Here is a 19772-nt window from a genome sequence, read left to right as displayed (position 1 = left end):
TACGACATTTTAGTTCCAAGTGATCCCATTTGAGTGTTAAAGACTGAACTGGCAGAATCTATGCTATGTCAACCTGCAACTAAAATACGCTTGTAAGAAAAAGAGCAAATAGTATAAGCAGCTGCTGTTTTCTTTCTTGATGCATCAGCACTTTCCAATACATAAAAAGGAATTCTGTACACATATGCTACCTAGAGGAGATCACAGATCCACTGGCATATGAGCTAAAGACTCAATAGGATCTTGAGTTTATATAAATTGAGTTATTCTTGGGCTACTGCAGCTTAGGAAATAAAGGATGATTTGTCTTCAAAGTCATGGATTGTTGAAAAAAGTTAAAGATGAAAACAGGGCCCAAAATAATACTTCTTCTACTCTCTTTTGAGTCTATAAGACAGATTTTTTTTTTTTGCTTTTTGCAGGGGGGAAGATAGGGCAATTAGGGTTAAGTGACTTGCCCAAGGTCACACCGCTAGTTTTTTGTGTTAAGTGTCTGAGGCCATATTTGAACTCAGTTCCTCCTGACTCCAGGGCTGGTACTCTATTCACTGAGCCACCTAGCCACCCCTAGATACTTCTTAAGACCTATATCTTTGTAGCATTGGAGAAATAGCTAACCATGTTATATCCCATTGAGTGGTTCTAAATTTATTTTTTAACCTTATTATTTTTTTTACATAAATTCAAAAGAAGTTCAAATTCCCAGCAATTTCCACCTAACAACAGCAGATGAAATCATGACTTGAACATGATCTATAGTTCCAAAGTGGTAAGAGATATCTAGTCCCATCAATATTGATGTAAATTAGAAATCAATACTATTCAGGGAAATAGTCATATAAATTCACTTAGGTGAAATAACTCCTTTTAGAGTTAATTGATTCTCTCATAGCAAAGAAAGAAACCTATCTGAAGCAATTTCTCACTGCTTTCTTCAATTTTAGGGTCTCCTATTTCAAAAGAAATTAAGTCAATTAGGAAGAAGTTGAGGTCAAACCAGCAATTTTTTTTGTTTTGGTAAAAAAAAGGAACAAGAAAACCTACAGTCAGTAATTATCACTTTAAAGAAATCTATCTGAAGCAATTTCCTACTGCTTTCCTCAATTTTACTCTTCTATTCCTAAAGAAATTAAGTCAATTAGCAAGAAACTGAGGTCAAACCAGCAATTTTTTTTGTTTTGGTAATAAAATGAACAAGAAAACCTATAGCCAGTAATTATCATTTTAATTCCCTCCCCCCGGGGTCCAAATCTGTCCAATATGAATACCAGAAGCCATAAACATTCTCATTAAATTGGAAGAGTCCTGCAAGATGATTCTTCATGAAGACAACACACTCTACTTGCCCATGGGCATTGCTTGAACACTAACATTATAATCAATCAACACATAAGAACCCATTACTGGCATGTCATAAAAAGGTGGGTAAGACGAAGAATTGTGCCATCAGGAATAGAATGGCTTGAACTAGGATGGAAAGAGCACTGTTAGGAGTCAGGAGATTTAGGGTCTAGCCTTGGCCATACCACTGATCCACAGTTTATTCTTGGGCAAGTCACCAAATGTTTCTATGTCTTGGTTTGCCTATCTGTAAAATGGTAGTAATAATGTCTACTCCAATTCACTACAGAAATGGAATAATGAAGTATAGATGTACGATCATTTTACTACTTTCATCACTATCATAATCATCGTGATCACTATAATTTTGAATGTTGGTAACAAAAATACCCCAAAGATTACTACCCTCCAAAGACTGGATGGAGGTTTTTTTTTATTTTACTAGTGGATCAAATCCCCATTATTACATTTACTAAAGCATACAGAATTTTAGAGTTGAGGAGGAGAATAGAGATCACCAAGTTCAATTTCATCCTTTTAGAGATGAGAAAATTGAGAGAGGGGTTATGATTTGCCCAAGATCACAAAGTGCTGAGACTAGAAATTCATTAATCTCAGATTTCAATTGTCTGGGGCCTGAGAAAACCAAGCTTTGAGCTTCAAAACTTTAAAATCCAAATAATCAGCCCTCTTTCTCAATGACAGATGCCTATATTATGTAATTGATCAATAAATATATATTAAGCATCTATTATATGCCAAGTGCATACACACACACACAGTTGGTCAAGAGCAAAATCTCTACAACATCAGGACTTAAAATGGCTTTTTCATCGCCACTAAATTATTGCTGGCATGTAACTGCTGAATAGCACTCTCACAACATGTTAAAGGAGTCTGACTAATGCCAAAGAGTTATGCAAACTGCAGCGGAATTTAGTTGAGCTTAATCTACATGGAATGTGGTTTTTAGGCCACTTCCCAGGACCAATTTCTCATGGTCACATTTGAGGAGTAGCTCCCTCCTCTCATGTGGACATGTTGTTTTGCAGGTTCCCAGCACCACACTTGTGCATCATGGTTAGGAAAGCAGCCTCCTACTCTGTTACTGGCACACATGACACACCCAGGTAGCATTACATTCCAGGCAGGGGGCAGGTACCTTGGTCTCTAATGAACTGAAAGAAGCCAGGGCAATCTGTCTGGCTAGCTTCAGCGCTTCTATCCTCATGACTGCAAACTCTAACTCCTCCTGTTAAATGGTGGCGTTATGAAGAAAAATGCATTAAGACAGGATGTAAATGTTGTTCACATCCAGAGAACGGATGCCACACTTAAACGAATTGTGATGACAACTCAGATATAACACACAGAGTCAGTGTTCTTTTCAAGAGAAACACCTCAGCAGCCCAGGACAGCAGAAGGCTGAATTTTTGAAAATTAAGAACAATGCAGAAGCCTTTCAAATAAATAACTGTCAGGAAACATAAGCATTATACTGATGAAGATAATATGCTTTCTTCCAAACTTTCTATTTCTCTTAAGTTTTTGGTAGTTTTTGTTCCTTTTCCTACATGCCCTAAAAGAACATTTTCAATAAAAAGTTCCCCAATAATTTCAATTAATAAAGTGTTATCTCTCACAGTGCTCTCATAATCTCTTGAGATCTGTTCATTGAGTCCTCTCACATAGAGTAGACAATTCAAATTGTCAACTTTATATTAGATGCTAGATAATTATTTTGGTTCCAGATGTTGTATTATGTCCAGATGTTATTGCAATGGGAGTCAGTGTATATAAATAGCTCACTCAAAGGTGATTTAATATAGTCTGTTCAGTGAATAAATTACTAGAAACATCTTTAGGAATATTAAATGACCTCTGAAAAATGAAGACTTAAGCCCCATTTCCAGATTTTAAAAGAATCATCTTGTTAAGAATATAATCACAACATTCACATCATTTTGACATCTTTAGAGGGGAAATTACATATCTGCTATGAAGAAAAGATTTTTATTTGGAAGACTTTTGGTCATCCCCATCTCCTCTTGGCACCTTTTCACCCTCATTTAAATCATAGTTTGGTTTGGTTTATATGTAAGGGATTTTACTCTCTACTGAGGTGTGATAAACTTTAGAAAGGAACACTGACAGGTTACACTTGGGCTACAAACCTGAAGTTTCTGAGCAAATATTGGGGGGTTCTTTTCTGCTAAATCAGGCTCTAGATATTCAAGCGCATCACATATTGAGGTTTGATGAGATATCCTATTGAGGAGAGCTTCAGCAGAGACATAGGAATCTTCAGGAGCTGTCTACAGGGCAAGGAGGATACAGAACAGAAAATAGAGGAGAGAAAGAGGAACAGCAAGTCTAGGTGAGCATCATCAATTGGCCTGACACTTTCAGTTTCATGCTAAAGAAATTAAACAAACCTAATGTCAAGAGGTGTTTTGAGATTAGTTTGACAGTGGGGAGAAATAGCTACTATTTGCTTTGACAGCCAACACCTTCCCTCTTATAGCCCATTAGGAAAATAGAAACAAAATCCAATATGCCCTTTGATTACTGGCTGCAAACTAGACAGAGGCAGTTTAGGTCTGGGGACAGGGAAGTAAGCCATCTGTTGGCATTTCAAATCACAAGTAATAAACATCTAATTATCATTAAAGTAAGGGATATTTAGCTGCAAAGACAGATGTATTTAAAGATAAGAAAAGATGTTTTCTAATAATAAAAATAATAGCTGGCACTTCTATAGAACTACGAGGTTTGCAAAGTGCTTTATAGATCTTATCTCATTTTATCTTCACAACAACCCTAGGAGGCAGGTACTATTGTTATCCCCACTTTACAGATGTAGAAATTGAAGCAGGAAGAGGTTAAGTGACTTTTCCATAGTCACAGAGCTAATAAGCATCTGAAGTCACATTTGAACACTGTCTTCAGGTCTTCCTGACTCAAGGTCCAGCACCGTATCCACTAGGTTTCCTAGATGCCTCATTCAAGAGGGCAGGTGGTCATTAAACAGGAAAGCAAACTTTTCATTAATAAATCTATTCAGTGCAGTAAAAGTAAAACATTAAATTTTGAAGGATACTGTTTCCATTATGGGTGTGTATTCATACATATATATATATATATATGTACACAATCACACATAGGAAAAAGAGTATATATACATAAACACACACACACACATATATATATACACACTGGAAACAGAGTATCTTTCAAGACTTAATATTTTGCTTTCATATACTTATATTTATATGTATGTATATATATATATCTACATATATGTATGTTTATGTATACCTTTATACATATACACACAGTGGGTATCACATAGGGTTTTAAACCAATAGATAAAAACTTTTCTGATACTTAAGAAAGCCTATGGATAGTAGGAAGAGAATGGACTTTCCTGTGTCACATTTCAAACTATTTTACCTCCACAGTTACATCTGAGCTCTAAGATCTCAGTATGTGAAAGGAGAAAAGAATATTTTTAATATAGGTCGTAAAGAAACTGCTAAATGAATCTATTGGTGTCCCAAGCCAATACAACTTACTGTTCACCTCAGAAAGATTATCTTTCTTCCCTAGCACATGTGTTAATGTCCTAAACTACCACCATAAAGGATTCTAGGAAAAGATCAGGAGATGACTACCCAGGTGACAATCCAACCATAAGAACTCAGAAAAGAAAAGCAAAAACATCATCACGGTAAACAAAGCAAAGAAAAATTTAAAATAAAATAAATAGATCTATTTCTAGGATATTCTTCTCTTCAGAGGTAATATTTTAGAAAGATATGACAGCATATTGTTTGTAGGCTTTGCAATTCTCTACTAATTTTTGGGGGGAGTGTAGCTTGAGATGTCGTTTTTAGTCCATTGGGTGCCTATGCACTTATGGGGTTTGATTATGTTGGGCCTAAATTTGCAGTTGTTCTTTGGGCTAATTAGGTCCCTACTTACTCTTTCAAGAACATCTGAAGCTGTTCCCAAGCCCATGGCCTCTTTTTGGTTCGATTTCTCCGGAGCCTGTAAGTGTGCCTCTTGGTTTGGAGCCAGGACTCGTGAGACTGGATGCTGGATTTTCATCCCAGCATTCACCAGAGCTTCTGTTTCTTCAAAACTTGACCTGAGGATTAAAAAAAATGTTCCTCATCTTTTTCATTAGAAATCCCTCCAAAATCAGAGTGACAATACTCTATCATGTAGGCCTCCCCCAAGAACACTTAACTTCCAAGTATATTCTCCTCAAATAAGATGGTAGAGGCATATTAGGTAGTCCCTACAGTTTGATGCAAATTGTACCATGTGTATAGGGTGGGACTAAGGGAGAGGAAGATCCTGTCTACACCCCTAAGGATTGAGGGCTGCTTTTAAAGCATCAAACAAGGGAGAGGGGAGTCAGAAGTTAGTTTCTGTATTTATTCTGGCCAGCTCCTTTTCTTAAAGATTACTGGTACATAAAGGAGGAAGAAAAGCTCAAGAAACCAGGAGGGTGGCAGCAGGGAGGTACCGATGGGTCCAATCTCTACCTTCAGAGGGATCAAAGGAGGAACAGGAGAGTGTCCAAATTTGGAACTGAGACCCTGGATCTATCCAGAAACACACACTACTTAGATCGGAACATGAACTTGGACCCATATGACTAAAACAAAATTAAAAGGACGAAGAGTCACATGTGTTTCTTCTAAGATTTAGCCTTAGTCCAAAGCATTCTCACTCTCAAAGTAATAGAATTTGCTTATCAGATCTACGTTAGGCTGAAATAGGATTGAAAGGTCAGTAATACCAGACCAGCTCATTTTGTGGTTGTGGTTGAGTTGTTTTCATTTATGTCTGACTTTGTGATGTCATTTGCAGTTTTCTTAGCAAAGATATTGGAGAGCTTCGCCATTTCCTTCTCTTGCTCATTTTATAGATGAGGACTAAGGCAAGCAGAATTGAGTGACTAACTAGGGTCTTGCAGCTAGTAAGTTTCTGAGGCCAGATTTGAACTCAGGAAGATGAGTCTCCAGGCTCAGCACACTATTCACTGTGCCACCTAGCTACCTCATTAGGAAAAATAAAATCAGAGGAAGCATGTAAAGAGTTTTTTGTTTTTAGATCTCTGGCATGCTTTAAATTATAATTCTTCAAGGGTACTTGGACCTTGCCATTCACTTTGCATTTGAACCTTCCCATAATTGGCTTCTTCCTAAAAAGATTATCAGTTCTTTGAGAACAGGATCAGGCTTGCTTATCTATTAGTATCCCCAGTGCTTATCACAGGGCTTGGCACATAGAAAACATGTAATATTTTTTCATTCATTCATTACAGAAGAAAATATTTTAGCATTATAGGCTCTTTATGGGAATAATGTACCCAGAACATGGAGTTGGGGAATCAGATAACCGAACTGGAGGAGATTTGACTGGACTCTCCTGAGGGGCATCGAACATAAGATACAGAGATTGTTTCTTCGGGGTGCCATCATCATGCTGTGAAAAGAAAGGAAATTAATTCTAATTATTACATGAATACAATCTGTGTAGTATCAATGTGACAACTTGATGACAGACAAGAGTACGTTATTCTCTAAGACAAATCACTTTTTAATACAAAATTTTTACTTTCTTTGTCAAGTAACCAAATGATTATGACAAACAATCATTGGATGTTAAACCAACGGATTAATACAGCCAATATCTATATAATTCTAGTCAATTTCTCTGCAAAACTGATTCATATTCAATATAGTGGTTTCTCTTTTAGAGTCTACTCCTCTATGAGTCAGTCCAGTTTAAGGCTGGATAACTCTTTAGAGGCAACAGAGGAAGCAACAGTAGTGGTGCTGACTGATACTTGCAGGTTCCCATTTTACAGAACTATCATCACATCTCTCTATCCCTAAATGTACATACACACCATGGCCTGTGGAAAGCACTCAAGGAGTACAGTATGTAGGAGAATAGTGGGCCAAGAGACACAGATTTATTAAGTAAACAAGCTTTGATAAAGCAGGGTTTGGACTCACATACAAACAAAAGCAAACCAAGGCATTCAGACAAAACCACAAGTTGAGCCCAACATCTCAAGTCATAAAGTTCAAACACAGAGGGGTACTACGTCTGTCGAAATGTACTCTCAGGGCTCAAAAGCCACGGGTCAAGAGTTTTATTAGAACAGGAACACTAGGCTCATACAATCACTTATAGGGTGAAGTGGTCAGACATTTGAGCCAGTCAACTGCAACTACTGTAACTTCTCTAATGGCAAGAAGGAAGACAAAGTATTATAATTTAATGCAAGTCAGAGGAGCTAGGGAGTTAACCAAAAGTCATGGGGTGATAAAGAGCCTTCAGTTTACCATCTTTAATAGCAACAACAACAGCTAACAATTCAGTTAGGGGGCATGGACAGCTAAGTGGAGCAAGTGGATAGAGTGTTGGGCTTAGAATCTGGAAGACTCATCTTCCTGAGTTCAAATCTGGCCTCAAATACTTCCTAGCTGTGTGACCTTTGACAAATCACTTAACTCTGTTTGCCTCAGTTTCCTGTTCTATAAAATGAGTTAAAGAAAGACATGGTAAACCATTCCAATATCTTTACCAAGAAAATCCCAAAAGGGGTCATGGAGAATCAGGTACAATTGATATGATTCAACAGCAACAAAACAATTACATAGAGCTTACTATGTGCCAAGCACTGTGCTAAATGCTTACTAATTATATCTTTTTTTATCATAACAATCCTGGGCTATTATCCCCATGTGGCAGATGAGGAAACTGAGGCAAACTGAGGTTAAGTGACTTGCCCAGGGTCACATAGCTAGCAAGTGTCAGGCTGGATTTGAATTCAGATCTTCCTCACTCCAGGACCAGCATCCTACCTACTGCTCCACCTAGCTGCCCTAAAAAACCCAGGGTTAACTATAAACAAGGATGAGACATCAGAGTAGATTCAGCTGGAAGGGGTTTTGCTTTTTGTTTGTTTGAAATAAAACAATTCTTTTCTCAGAAAACTCAAACTTTAATTTCTTGGAGTCAAATACTCCAGAATCAAATGAAGTGGTTCTGTGGAAGAGACTGGTTTTGGTTCATTATTTGTTTCTTAGACGACTTTTATTCCTCCTGGAAATGAACACAGACACCTAACCCCTACTTTTCTATTACTAGCATGCTTTTATTCTGACTGTAATCAGAGAAATGCACTCAATCTACCATTTGCCTTTGATTTTTATGTTCTCATAACATTTACAGCATAGAACAGTAAATAGAAGCATAACAACGGATGTAACAATTACAAGGCAAAAGAACTTACAGGTAAGTTGGAGCCGATTTTCTCCATATATTCTATTTCATAAGAATTTCTATAATCCAGCTCTGCAAGAGGAATAAAGACCAATGTCAACGATCATTGAAAAAAAGACCAGTCTGCACTGTAACTGGCCTATACTCATAAACAATGATTTGCATGGTGGGGACAAGTCTGTTTTTCAAGGGGTCCAACTTGTCCCCCCCCCAGTTTTAGCACTGGTACCTTTATAATAACGGTAAACATATAATTATGATTGATATATGCATCTAGCTTTTTTGAAACTCTGGAATTTTCTTTCCTTGGTATGCTTAGACATAGTACAATCAACCCTTCTCAGAGCTCTCAGATATACCCCTATTTACATCTAGATTTCTATAACTCCTTCAAGGCTGCCTCAAGTGATAAATGGTTGTCTCAATAGTGAAACCAGAATTCCTTATAGTTGGGGAGAGAACATTGACATTGTTTCTCTAGACTATCTTTTGTTCAATCTCAAATTTATTTGAAGCCAAGCTAAGAGATTTTAGGAATATGTCAGATTGCCAGAGTCCTAAAATAGACAATTATCCACAATAGCAGGCTTTGATTTTCCTTAGAGACATAAGGATTGATAAGGAAAATCCTAATCTTAGCTGGGGACACTAGTCTTGTCTTTCATTAATTGGGTATGGTGGCTTTGACTAAGGGTTTTCAGCTTGACTTTATCAGGGAGAAGTTTTAGCCACTATGCCCTAGCTTAGATGGCTGTCCTGGCCCTAAAGGAATTGGTACCATTATACCATTATGCAATAAAGTACCATTGGATACTATAAAAAAAGCACAGTGCAGCAACATGCCCAGTGAGGAACAGGCCCAGGAGAAACACCAGGCCTAGAGAAGAGTAGCCCCAGGGACCCCAGCAGAGCAATTTACCCAAACAAAAGCAGGCACAGTGAATTCAATAGAGCAGTGAGCCAAGTGAGGGGCAGACCAGGAAAGTCCAGTGAAGGAATAAGCCCAGCAAAGATCCCACACCTAGCAAGATACAGAGCTGGCAAGAACAATGTGGTGACATCACCAGAAGACATCAGAGTTCCTTCAGTGAAGGAGGTGTGAATTTCTCCTCCACATAGATCCTTCTTTATCTGGACCTTCACATGTGATCTCTATTTATAATCACTGTCCTCACTTATGGTGTATATATATATATATATTTATGGGAGATTGTGCCCTATGCTAACAGAGAAATGTTTTTACTATCCAACTTCATTAAGTGTTTTTGCTTTGAACTAATTGTGTTCTCTGGCTGATGAGAGAAAAAGTAGAATATATTGGTGGGGGCTTTTGTGGGGCAGTTTGAGCATATAAAGAACTACTAAATGGAGCCAGAACAGTTACTCTGGATACTCTACATAGGTATTGCAGGAACTACTCATAATATTAATAATATCACATTTTTATAGCATTTTAAAATTTATAACATAATTTATTCATAACAGTCTTTGTAGGATAGGGAGTACAAATATTATGATATTCATTATATAAGTGAGAAATAGAAGATCAAAGAGGTTAAGTGATATATACACACAAAAGTAATACACATAGTAAACACTGGGGCCAAGACTAGAACCCAGGTCTCCTGAGCTAATTTTTCTACCATACTACACTGCTTTATGACCTTAAATACCATTTGAAACATTTCTTAAATTCATTAAATTTTTTTAGAGTTGATCCCATTCTTCTTTTCTTTTTGGATGTTTATTCAATTTCCAGCACTTCCAAGATAATTTTTAATACAGAATTAAGCAGATACCACAGAAGAATCTTCAAACATTTTCATCCAAGATGTACAATTACAAACTATGTCAACTTCTTGGTCTTAATAAATGGATCATTTTTGTTTATGGACCCAGTCTAAAATCCTCAGCATCAACACTTCAGGGTAATTCCTCACTAAGTCCTTTAATTTCCATCAAAGGATTTTGTGAAATAATGGAATCTAAAAATAATTTCCTTCTTCTTGTAGGCCTTAATCATATTTCTTAGTGAATCAGGGAAAAAAGTAATGGGGTTCTAACTTCCTTTCTAGCTCTACTATTCTATGATTCTATAATAAACACACACAAATAACCTTGTATTGGTAAATAAGAAAAACATCATGAGTATTATTTGCTATAATCCAATACCAAGGTTTATCTAATGTATACAGCACAGAAGTCTATGTTATATTAGCACTTCTAGTTGAACCACTTCTTTTAAGGTGGTGGGTAGAATAAATGAATCAGTCTGTGCCCATCCCCATGGTATTATTAGTGTGACCCTAGAAATGAATGACCTTTAATTATTCAAAAGCAGTAATCCAGCTCCTCTCGCCACAGCTGAGAGCATGCATACTAAATGTGACCCAAAAAAGGAAATAAAAGTGTTTTCCAAGAGACTTCTCTTCCAGTTCTATCCAACATCTAAATTTTATTCCTAGACATTGGACCTGAGACAAATTTCAGATTTCCCATCTCATCTGGTTCATTTCTCCTGTACAACTGCCCAATTTCATCAGTTTCCTCCCCACCATGGGAGATGTTAGTTCAAAAATAGAACATTTAGACTAATAATGTGCTGAGTCAGTCTAGTGGAAGACTAATTTTATACATGAGCATCCATTCTAGGTATGATTGGACTTCCCCATGGACCTAAAGCATTCATGTATCTATGACTCATTTTAGGAAACTAGCTGTCTTCAGTCTCTTCCTTATAATTCCAGAATAGTGATTATGTCCATGCCCAAAAAGCCTTGTACACAGTAGTCTGAGTAGGTAAATGTTGAACTGATGATCCAAGTTAAGATTCAAGATGGAAAATGAGGCAGCTTTTCTATTTAGCAGTGATCTTTCCATGACCTTGAGAAAATATCTCAACTGATTTGATGTCCACATCTTAGTGGCAACCCCACTCCCCACTTCCCCTCCATAATCATCAAAGGGAAGAGGGACCATGTCATACACAGATCAACCCTAAGACAACACTGAGCAAGTACTATGAATTCTGGGGTGCTGAGGAACCTTAATCTGACTTCCTTCAAACGCCAAAAACTCTTGTCTCATTGAAGGAACAATGCTGTTATTGTTAGATATGAATATTTCAATATAATTATGCATGCTTAAAGATAAGGAAAGGAAGAGGAGGTGAGAAGTCATTTCAAACAAGTTCCATCAGTTAATTCATCAAGGATTTTGGGTTAGTGAAATGCTAATAACTCTGTAGAGTTTTTTTGTTTTTTTTGGAGGGGGCAGTGAGGGGTCATGACTAAATTGCCTCTGTGGAACAATTCCAGAGTCATGGTGGAAACGTTACCTGTCAGTTGCTGTCTTCCATTCTTGAAGAGGATAAAAATAGTATCACTATGCTAAAGTCAAGTTGCAGTGTGTTGGACTGTGACTGTTCAGACCAATATGAGCTCGGAATATTCTACCGCAGGTCATACCCAAATAGTCCATGTGAACATTTGGGGTGGATTCTCTAAATTTGCGCATCTTGCATTTCTTTTGAGCATTTCAATTCTGCCTTGCTCATAGAGCACAGCACTTTCTCTGATGTGGGCATGCCACTCTCAGTGGATCTGTGCCAGTGTCTCCCATGTCAAACAGTCAATTCCAAAGTTCTTAAGAGAGTGTCCTTGTATCACCTTTTCTGACCACCATGAGAATGCTTGCCCTGTGGTGAGTTCTCAATAAAACAGTCTTTCTGGAAAGTGTATGATTGCATTTGAACAATGTGGTCAGCCCATCAGAGTAGAGTGGGGAAGAAGAAAGAGGTCAGCAGAGGACTTTTAGAAGAAACTTCCATGATGATTCTCTTTCTTTTATCAAAGAACTCTTAGAATTTTTAGACAAAGGCTTGAGCTAGTGAGAAAGTATCCATTCTAATTTCTGGATGGTTTGAGAATGGTCTTACATTAAAAACAAGGAATAGATTAGATTAGTGTTTCCTAACTCCTGTCCTGCAGAATCCACAGCAGATTTTTACCATTTTGGAAAATTTTAGTTAACTCTATTTTAGGACTCTAAGACTAAGGATTTAGAATTAGAAGCACCCTTTGAAGTCAACTAGTTCACTGCTTCATTTTACAGAGGTGGAAACTGAGGCTCAGAGTGCTGAGGTGACCTGCCTAAAGTCACACAGAGAGCAAGTGGAAGAGTCAGTCTTCAAGTCAAGTCCTCAGACTCCTGATTCAGAACTCAAGAGAGTATACTACACTTCCTGAACTTGAAAAAAAAACTCTTTTTTCATGGGAGAACAGTTAGAGGAGACCTCATGGTGTAGCTAGTCCAACTCCCCTCATTTTACAGATGAGAGCGGTGAGGTCTAAAGAGAATAAGTGATGACCCAGGGTCACATAGGAAGTAGGCAGCAGAACCAAGAGTTGAACCTTGTTCAACCAAGTCTTCTGATTCCAAAGTTAGTATTATTTCTACTGTATGGATCCCAGTCCTTGCCCTCTGAGGTAATATGGGAAAAGTGGTGTGCTCCACAGTGTAGTTGGAATTGGGAAACACTGAAATGGATGAATCTCAAAGTCCATTCTAGGTTTGAGATTTTAAGTGTTCCTGGTCTTTGTTAAAAAAAAAAAAAAGATTCAAAAGACATATTTACATGGTCTCATGAAATGGAAGTAGCCCCCATGATCATATAAGTTTTTCCCTCAAAAAATCATTAGTATCCATCTGCTTGGCCCTGAACCTCTCTCACTTTCCTTCCCCATTTCACTAGCTTCTGTGACTTGTAACTTCAGCACAGACTAATGCACTCTAGAAATTCCTGATCATAGCACCAATCTTCAAGCAGATACAAATTGATGATTAAATTACCAGGACATGATCATACACCTGGGGTGTTGCTAGGATATACCTGATTATATCCCCAAGTTTCATGAACTCACCATTTCATCTTCTGCCTCCATACACATACAAGCTATACCTCACCCCTGGGATGCATTCCCTATTCACCTTTGCCTCTTAAAATCATTAGCATGCTTTGAAGTTCATCTCAGGTATCACTTCCTATTCAAAGCTTTTCCTAATTCTTGTAGTTATTGGTGTTCCTCCCTGTGTCTTTCTCTCCTCTTCTCTCCTTTCCTCTTTTCTTCTCTTCCCCTGGAAAGCATGGCCTTCCATTTCTCTCTCTGTGTCCACCATCTAACACAAGGCTTTGTACATGGTAAGCATTTAATGAATGTTTGTTGAATTAAATTGATGTAAATATGGAGGATGATCCAGTAAAGAGTTCTGGATTGAGTATTATCCGTCACTTTGGTGAAAACACATGTAATATCCCAAAAGAAACCTACAGTAGTCAAGGCATCATTGAATCATAGAGTTAAAAGTAGAAGGTATCAACCCCCTCATTTTCCAAATGAGAAGGGAAGCCTATTGAGATAAAGTGACTTGGCCTACCAAATGGCAGGGCTGGGATATGAAGCAAGGTCCTCTGATTGCAAATCTAGTATCCTCTCCCTGTCCTATGATGTATCCTAAAGCTGTAATTATTTTCATCCAATCAGGCAGCAAATTGCAGCAGACTGCCAATTTATTCGCTATGTATTAGCACTTAACAATCATATAAATGGATTGCTTTCAACTACACTGCCCAAAACAAACATTTACGTATTAGGAGTATTTTGTTTTTGCTGCTACTGCTACAAATGAATAGTTGTCACATCGGTCACAGTTGGAGTGAATTTATTAAAATGTTGGGAGGTGAAGATGAGCTTCGGCAGCCATGGTTTAACAACCTCTTCAGCTTTAAATCAACTATCCTACAAACTGCTGTTGAAGACTTTTCCCCCTCTTAAAAGAGGGTGTGTGTTTGATTCCAGCTGATAAAACTCAACCACAAAAGACATACATCAGGATTAGCTTGCAGATCTTCTAAAACCTGGCTGCAACAGCAGAAGAATGATAATGATATTGAAATGCTTTTCTCTATTTGTTTAAAGTTGTCTGAGGGATGAGAATGCTTAGGAAATAGTGAGCCCTAGGGAATAATTAACCAGCAGAAAACCCCTTAACACAACAGATGCCATTGAAAATATCAAAACGGCCCTGGGTACCTGCTGACATGGCTGTATCCTTTGTTCCTGAGATTAAAAACCTTCTCTCTGCCCTGACATCTAACTCCATTAAGTGGCCAGGTACTAAAGATAGCTAATTTATTTAGCTGATAGTAAGCTCTCTCTTTCAGCCATGGAGGAGGATAGTGCTTGGTTGATGACATATTCCTGATATGGATGTAGTAAATATGAAGAAGTCGGTTTCCTCTCAGCAACCACAAAAATAAAGAAGGGAAAGAAATTCCGCACTCTTATATGAAGTACCAGGCCAAATGAGAGCCCAAGCTGGCAAAATCTGGGGAGTCTGCTCTTTGTCAAGCTCCATAAAGGAAGCTTTCAGAGATATTCACACAAGTACAGAGAAATGTGTTAAGTGACTCACAGAGGAAATTATTTTGTATAATTCAAAGATTTCCCACAGTAAAAACCAAACTACCAAGGGGAAGCCCAGTTATTTAAGTAATCTCAAGAGGAAGCATCGTGTGATGTAATTACTGTTATCTGGATTTTTTGGAACATCACACCACTCAGCACATAAGCATGGTATGGTCATTAGCATTTAATTAGAATCCTGGTACTCTTTCTATTATTAGCAAAAGAGTTGGAAGGAATGCGTTCCAATGGAATAAAAATTCAAGTTTCTATAGCACTGTAAGGTTTAAACAGTACTTTCCTAACAATAAGGCTCTCCTTTCTCGCACTCATTCCCAGATGGATTTTGAAATTATTTTCAAACTAAATGTTTGGGGCAGTTCTTGTGTTGTAAAAATTAAGAAGTTAAAACCATCGCAGAAAGTACAGATCGCCATATAATTTGATGGGCTTCTGCTGTGCTAGAAGTTTAATAATGTTAGGATCAAATGATACATTGTAAAGGACTTAGCCCAGTGTCTGGCACATAATAAGGGTTGGGAGAGTTAGGCCACTAGTAAAGACTTGAGCAAAGCTTTGTTAAGAGTTCACATTTTACTTTTTTTTTTTTTTGAAGAGTTCACATTTTAACAGATTTCTGACAATCCTTCTTAAACTGGCATGACTGTGACTTTGTCTCAGGGAACCGAATTTGGAGGGCACAAAAATTTAACATGTACATTCCCCTAACAGTCTAAAAATTCAATAGAACACATATCTCCCTCACCCGCTCAAATGAATTTGTTTTACTGTTTCTTTTCACAACATGAATTAAAAAATTGATTTTTAGGATGTGATTCATGCAATCAGTTCAGGGTATCAAAATTGCTAGCTGCAGTTCTACCTTTCAATAATGGATCACAATAACAAAAGATTTCATCACACTATAGGCAGCCTACTAAGCTAGGCTAGGTTTCAAACAGTAGTCACAATCTATGTATTGCTAAGACCATATTCAAATACTATCCATTTTGGTCAGACTTGGAAAAGCTTTCATTCTGATGACCTAGCTTTGACCAACCAAAGGTCATCTTTATACTTTTGTGAGGCACGAGAGTAGGAATATTACTCTAAAAAGAATAACGATGACACCTTCTATTGGTATAGCACTTTTCACAGTTATGTTATTTGATTTCCACCCCCATCCACCCAGACACATACATCTAGAAACCTTTCAATAAGTGCTGGGCACTCTGCTAAGTGCTAGAAAAGGATAAATAACTATGTGTGTGTGTGCATAACTATATATAAAAAACTATATGTGTGTGTGTGTATTTGGTCCAGAGCTGTGATCTCATTAATATGGGGAATTCTTCACGTAGAAACTCCCTTCCTTGATACAGATCAGCAATTCATTCATGTCTTGGAGAGTTATCTGGGTCACTGAGTTTAAGTAGCTTGACTTTGGTCATACAGATAGTAGGAGTCAGAGATAAGACTCATACCCAGGTCTTCCTGGCTGGCCCTCTAGACACTAGGCCACAACTTAAGATATGTATTACTATTCCTGTTTTACAGATAAGGAAATTAAGTCTCAGACAAATGAATTAAGATACTTCCCCACAATCACACACAGTTAGGTGTCCCAGTATGTAACTCTCCTGAATTCTGAAAATTTGTGCCTCTAACTGGACACGTAGAAATACTTTTTGATTCCTTTTGGCACACTTTATACTCATTTGAAATTCATTTTTCTTATAAGCCAGAGAATTAAGAGAGAAATCTGAAACCTAGGAATTGAAGAGGAAGTTGGAAATTAAAGATTAGAGCAAGGGATTACTTTTCCAAAAGATTTCTTCTGTCACTATCAAGCTTGGTGTGGGTTTTTGATTGTAAAGCCTGACCAGGTCATTTCAACCTCCGGGGCTCACACACCTCACCAGCCATGGGGGTCGTTAGGAAATGCCAGGAAGCTCAGGAAGCAACATTGCCAGCTTGGCGCTAGATGACCCTTCTCTTTTAGGCCAAGCCCTTCACAATCACCAAAAATGCATACAAGAGAAGCAAAGCTCGTGTCAGTCTCTGGACTCCACCAGCCACAGTGGAATGTAGCAGTAACAGCTTTAAGATAAGCCACACACTATACCAAAGTGCAGCTTTTGTCTCCAGGGCTTGGAAAGAACATGCAAAATGGTGGCCCAAATTACCTGGCTTCTGATTTTCTTTATGGTCCTTCATTGCCTCTTGCTCTTTTGGAGCAAGTTTTTCCAGGTTTGGGTTGGGGTCCGAATGGCCATTAATTTGCTTACCCTCTGTGGGAGAATTGAATTTGGTCTCATTTACAAAAGTTGACAAGTCAGAGGGCTGAGGGTAATCTTGCTTGTCCGCATCTAGCTCCACTGTCATACAAGTCCATTTCTGATTGGTCACTGCTAGTTTTTCCTCATCTGTTGCATGGACCACAGTAGAGATCACTGGGGGTGTTTCTGGTGTAGGCAGTGGAGTGGGCTCCTGTGAAGTATAAATAATCACCGGTTTTATTCATTCTATTTCCCAGTCAAGGATGCCCTTTCCATCCCAGTGCTATGGACTGAATCCTTCCACGATACACTGACCACATTTAAATTCTTAAATTCCTCTTCCTCAGTTTTTCTATTTTTTTTTTCAAAGTGTAAATCCTGATTAAGGGTCACCATTTCAGTAAATAGGCCCTACATCATTGTAATGTGAAATAGCCAAGCTCTTCACTCTTGAGAAATATAAGAAAATTACTTAAGGACATTATACAACTTTGAAAGCAGCTTTCTTAGCTTTGTGGAGGTAGAATTTGCTTGTTTCCATTACCCACAGGAAAACCCAAATAATGCTTTAACAAATTATACACTTTTGAGACACCAACTTCCCCTGTTATTGCTAAATGCAAAAACAAAAATACAATGGTGTAAGTCAGAGGATAATAACTGGAAGGGACCCTCTAATATAGCTCCCTCATTTGACAGATAAGACAATGGAGGCTGAGAAAGGCCAAGTGATGTGCCCAGGGTCCTGTCACAGTAGCAAGCAGAACGGGTAGGATTCAAACTCACTTCCTCTGACTGAATCCAGGGCTCTCTCCTCCATACCACTATACCTTAGAGCCAAAGGGATTTATGTTCCTTGAGAATATGATAGTTAGGAGGTAGAAACTCAGATGTTGAGTATCTAAGATGTCAGAAAAGGGCCATCAAGCCTTTGCTTGTTATAGACTTCCAATAAGTGGGCCACCCACTCCTTGCTCACGGCTGCCCATTTTACTTTTGGATAATTTTTCATTATTAGGGAGGTTTTCCTTATATTGAGCTGAAATTTGCTCCTTTGCCAGTTAGTTGCCTTGCCTTACAGATTCTATGTACATGATGTCTTTCCCCGTCATCCCCGATTGACACTTCTGCTGCCTTTACTCTCATTTAAGCCCTGGTCACCTACTTCTTTCCTGGACTATTTTAATGATCTCCTGATTGCTCTCCCTACCTTCCAGCTCTCCCTTCTCCAGTATATTCTTCATCATTGCCAGTGGAGTTTTCATAATTCACAAGTCACTCTCCCGTACAGAAACCTTCCCTGGCTACCTACTGCACGCAAGGTGTAACATAAACCCTAACTCTGACATTCACAGCCTTAACCACGCTCCCTTATGAACTCCTAACCATTTTCTAATTTTGCCCTACCTTCTCTGGCCTCTTTGCATTTGAGCATTATGCCTATGTTCTGGGCTTTTAAACCAGTAGTGTCAAACTTAAATAGAAACAGATCCCTGAAGATCCCTCATATTGGCTTAGAAAACCACAAATTAACATTATCTGTATCATATTATATTTTATTAAACATTTTTCCCTTCTTTCATTGCCCAGGTCATATGAATAGGCTATTAAGAATGAGTCCCTGGGGATGCCTTCAGGGTTTCCCAGCTAAAAGGAGTCCTTCTGTCCCTGTCTCTTTCTTGCCTCTTCCTCTTTGACCTGTCCCCTCCACTTACTTCATTCTAACTCACATTGCAACGATTTCTATTCATGTCTCCTCCCTTTACTTTATTTAGGTCCATTCTAATTATGGAAGATTAGTTTTGGGGGAATAAACAGATAGTTTCAGAAAACTTTAGTTGGGCCTCTGAAGGAACAGGTGCAACCTATTTTATTGTATTCTATTCTGACCGTTAATTTTTGAAATACTTGTGAAGGTCAGACTAGACAAGGGAATGTACAGTGAGACTATGAATTATAATGATCTGTAGAAAGAGAAGGAAACTTTTAGACCAGTAGTGTCAAGTTTAAGTAGAAACAGATCCCTGCACGTCCCTCATATTGACTTAGGAAAATACAAATTAACATCTGTATCATATTATATTATATTAAACGTTTCCTGATTAAGTTTTAATGTGGCTGGGGAAACGCTGTTGTGACTGACCCCTCTGCTCAAGATTGCTTGGGAAATCTCTAGGAAGACTTTAGTTGTACAGATAACCCCATTTTCTTTGGCATCAGAACACATAATGGGGCTTTGATGGGAAGGCAAAGAAATAATTTTTTTTTTTGCCTTTTGGAGGGCAATTGGGGTTAAGTAACTTGCCCAAGATTACACGGTTACACGGCTAGTGTGTGTGTGTGTGTGTGTGTGTGTGTGTGTGTGTGTGTGTGTGTG

At 38.1% G+C, this 19772-nt stretch overlaps 1 protein-coding gene across 15 annotated transcripts in view; it reads right to left on the bottom strand.

Annotated features, from left to right (window-relative positions):
* TACC2 (transforming acidic coiled-coil containing protein 2) overlaps positions 1 to 19772 on the bottom strand; it is a 308555-nt gene that overhangs the window by 29303 nt on the left and 259480 nt on the right. For 7 of the 15 annotated variants that reach the window (XM_069099132.1, XM_069099136.1, XM_069099131.1 and 4 more), the window contains 6 exons: positions 17303 to 17606; positions 8663 to 8724; positions 6725 to 6840; positions 5326 to 5491; positions 3516 to 3656; positions 2504 to 2593 (listed from right to left, as the gene is read on the bottom strand). In XM_069099132.1, coding sequence (XP_068955233.1) covers positions 2504 to 2593; positions 3516 to 3656; positions 5326 to 5491; positions 6725 to 6840; positions 8663 to 8724; positions 17303 to 17606 — 879 coding nt within the window. The remainder of the gene's footprint in view (positions 1 to 2503; positions 2594 to 3515; positions 3657 to 5325; positions 5492 to 6724; positions 6841 to 8662; positions 8725 to 17302; positions 17607 to 19772) is intronic. The other 8 variants (XM_069099138.1, XM_069099141.1, XM_069099142.1 and 5 more) reach the window with 5 other exon arrangements.

The sequence above is a fragment of the Petaurus breviceps genome, unplaced genomic scaffold (assembly GCF_028583685.1).
Source record: "Petaurus breviceps papuanus isolate PSGF00001 unplaced genomic scaffold, PetGlider_PUasm1.0 37, whole genome shotgun sequence".
Classification (NCBI taxonomy): Eukaryota; Metazoa; Chordata; class Mammalia; order Diprotodontia; family Petauridae; genus Petaurus; species Petaurus breviceps.
Note: the sequence above shows the minus strand (reverse complement) of the source record. Positions and strands in the feature narration are given on the sequence as shown.